This window comes from Phaethon lepturus, unplaced genomic scaffold, assembly GCF_000687285.1.
Source record: "Phaethon lepturus isolate BGI_N335 unplaced genomic scaffold, ASM68728v1 scaffold325, whole genome shotgun sequence".
NCBI lineage: Eukaryota > Metazoa > Chordata > Aves > Phaethontiformes > Phaethontidae > Phaethon > Phaethon lepturus.
Window position 1 is genome coordinate 113,145 of NW_010540980.1, and position 3,375 is coordinate 116,519.

Below are 3,375 nucleotides of genomic sequence, written 5' to 3' on the forward strand. Positions count from 1 at the left end.
CCTGTTAGTGCGACCTGCTGTATTACGATTTACAGGGCCTACAGAAACACAGATTCAGCAGCTCTTCTTTTGTCTGCCCTCAATACATTCTTCACTAACCACTGCTTTAATTCTAATTTTGCCTGTGTCCAATCATGCAAAACTCCATCATGCAGCAGAGTTTATAACTAGAAACAGTTCCTATACAACATAAGAAATTTCACATCATGCAAATTAGTTGTAGATGCATATGTAATGTAGGTTATCTCATTTCCTTTACCTAATCACCATTCCTCAAAGAAAGAAGTTTATATGTATAAGAGCTGATTATATAAACTACATACTACATCTTAAGTTGAGGTGGCTAGAAAAAAACATTTTCCCTTTGCTTTTTGGAAAAAAAATAAAAAGTAAATAAAATTCTGTTCTCACTAGACAGCTGTTGTAGTTTTTTTAAATACTGCAACCTAACTCCACGTTTCTACAATCATGTATTTTTTGTTGGTACAATATTTCTTGTGGAAATCTATGAAGCAAATATTCACACAACCTTGGCTTAACATAAATAAAGATACCTTGTGGTATAATAAACAGCTGTAAAAGTGAGGAAAAAAAAAATTAACTGCCTTAAATTCATTGTTTGAAACTCAGCATAGTTGCCACCCTACTTCTGGACAGTGGTGTCTACAGCTTTGTCCAGTGGAAAAGGCAGTCAAATTAGGTTACTTGGATCATATAAGCATTCATTCTCCATATAAGCTCCATTTGCCACATTTCTGACACTCCTTGGAAGGGTCCCTCACAGAAGTTGAAGGATGTGCATGTTCTGAAAGCTGTATGATTTCAAAAGCTATAGCAGCAAGATAAAAGACCCATCATTATCTTCTGGTAACAAATACAGTTCAGTCTCCATCCTAGATGACTTCAGCTCCGAATGTAGGGACCTTGTAGTTGTTTATTCAATACACAGCTATTGGGATCACAGAATCAGAAAGACAAGCAAGCATGAGCAAATGTGATTTGCTACTATTTATGGGCATAGTAAGCCAATGAGCAACTGTTACTTTTACATCTTTCAGATGGGACTAAAAAGTAGAAAACTCCTAAAATTTGGTAAAATTGATTTTTCTTCCCTAAGTGGAAATATAGTACTGCCTACAGAAGCAACAGGCCATTTATAGAACCTTTAGCTACAATACTCATAATCTTCATAACCTAGAACTTCAGTTAATTTCTACTTGGCCACTGAAGTGTTAACTTGCATAAAATTAAATTTTCCAAGAAAATAAAATATTTGTATAATTTAATGCATACAAAATATTTACCTGAAGATGATCCATGGTTAGCAATACTAATCTCTTTACTAATTATTTTACTGTTTGCAATCACTGCGCCAAAATTAATCTCTGACTCAATTTCCAAGTAACAGCATGGAATTAATCTGCAGATAAAAGACATGGTTATATTTTCCCAAAACTTGAAAATATCTTTGCATTTTTAAAGAAATATGATTAAGCACTCCAGTGGAAGAGAGTTCTTCTAGCTCTCCTACCAATGTTGATGCAACTAACTTCAGCAGCATAGCATACACAGGGAAGACATAAAAAAGATCTAGCTGTCTATCAAGCTGTTCAATGACTAAATACGGTAAAACAATACAGCTTTAAACAATTAGTCAAAATGGAATGTATACAGTTTTATTTAATTTTAAATACTTTATTATAGTACAAAGAACTTTAAATAAAACTATCTTCAGTTAGTTGCATCACAAAATATGACCAAACTTAACGTTCATCGTATTTCATTATCAGCTGCCTGAACTAAAAGGAGAGAGAAAACTTGCATGCCAGTTTCAATTTACAGTCTTCTTGTTTTATAGACACTTTATGCGGCTTCAAAAAAACTTATTGTAACAGACAGAAGTGGATAATCACACAAGTTATTTCTATTATTTACTTATTTATGAGCCTCAGCCAGCATGATGACATCACTGTATTGGGTCCTGCTTAGCCATAATGAAAAGATCATACTCGCTTCAGGAAACTTGTGTTCTAAAGGCCCCAATTTCTAATACAATCACACCTTTGATCTCACATAAAACTGTGTTTGAAATCAATTGGAATTTTACATCACCACAGCAGTCTATCTCATCTTAACAATTGCACACATGATCTGCATTACATGCAGTACAGAAGACTAAATGGAGAAGGAAGATAAATCTCCTTGGCTGAGCTAGGTAAACCCTACCCATATAATCTATTGCATAAGGGAAGCAGGGAGGAAGAGGGAAAGGAATGGAGAAAGGAGGAGAAAAAAAAATTAATCAGGAAATACAACAAAAGAAGTTGCTCTTGGGAACGTTAATACGCTGTTTTTAATTCTCTTTAATAATTCATTGTAATGCAAAAAATAAATTAGTAAATTCTTGAAAGAGATGGTCTAGACCAGCAGGATGTGGTGTAAAAACCAACAAAACAATAAAAAAACCCAACCAGAAACAGCTATCAAGACTAGAGTACACCTGAAAAGACTAAAAACTTCACATGTATTCAGACATTCTTCCATGCAGCTTTGTTAGAAAAATGAAATACAAATGTCTCTCCTCTCAAGATCCAAATATATAACTTCCCAAGCAGATAGAAACAAGCATAAATTCCAATTGTAATGAGATTTTCTAATAGATACAGATCTGTGCAAAAAGGGAGATAGTAAAGTTAAAGATTTTGGGTTTTTTTTTTTAATACAGGGTGGGGTTTCATTGGTTGGTTTGGTTTGCTGGTTTGCTTTTGGTTGGGTTTTTTTATGAAGATGGAATTTATCCCTGGACATGCCTAATATCAAATGTTTCCTTAATATTTTTTTAAAACAAACAGATAAAATTCTTAATTGTTTTATTTAAAAAAGAGTTTGGATGCAGAGTTTCAGTTAAAAAAAGCCACCAAAAAAACAACTGCAACCGGCTTGTTTGAAACACATTCCGAAACTTGAGTATAAGTATTTTCTATGGTGATCAAATATTTACATATTAAATCATTATACTTCTATTACTAAGCACATCATAAGTTTATTGAGCTGTAGAGATTAACCTAAGAATGTTGTTTGGTATCCAAAACTTATATCAAATCCATGAGCCACAAATCAATATGATTAACCACTAGATCTACTCTCATGAGCCAGACAAATACATAACAGCTATTTTACTTGCAAACCAAACAACTGTGATATTAATGTTATTAAAGCACAACAGAAATAAAATTCTCTTGGTGGTATTTTTTACCCAAAAAGTGATTACAAAAATAAGCGGAGTGTTACTGCAGTTTAACGTTGCATGGGAAAATAGCCTTTCCTACACTCTCAGTGAATCTTATCCCAGACTAAAGATTATCTTAAAATGAA

The 3,375-nt window shown here is 33.3% G+C and overlaps 1 protein-coding gene across 1 annotated transcript in view; it reads right to left on the bottom strand.

The window, feature by feature from the left end:
* LOC104621159 (chromosome unknown open reading frame, human CXorf22) overlaps positions 1 to 1,420 on the bottom strand; it is a gene marked incomplete at its 5' end in the record, with an annotated part of 37,413 nt that extends 35,993 nt beyond the window's left edge. Inside the window, one exon of the mRNA XM_010287575.1 lies at positions 1,305 to 1,420. Coding sequence (XP_010285877.1) covers positions 1,305 to 1,420 — 116 coding nt within the window. The remainder of the gene's footprint in view (positions 1 to 1,304) is intronic.
* Between the last annotated feature and the right edge of the window lie 1,955 nt (positions 1,421 to 3,375).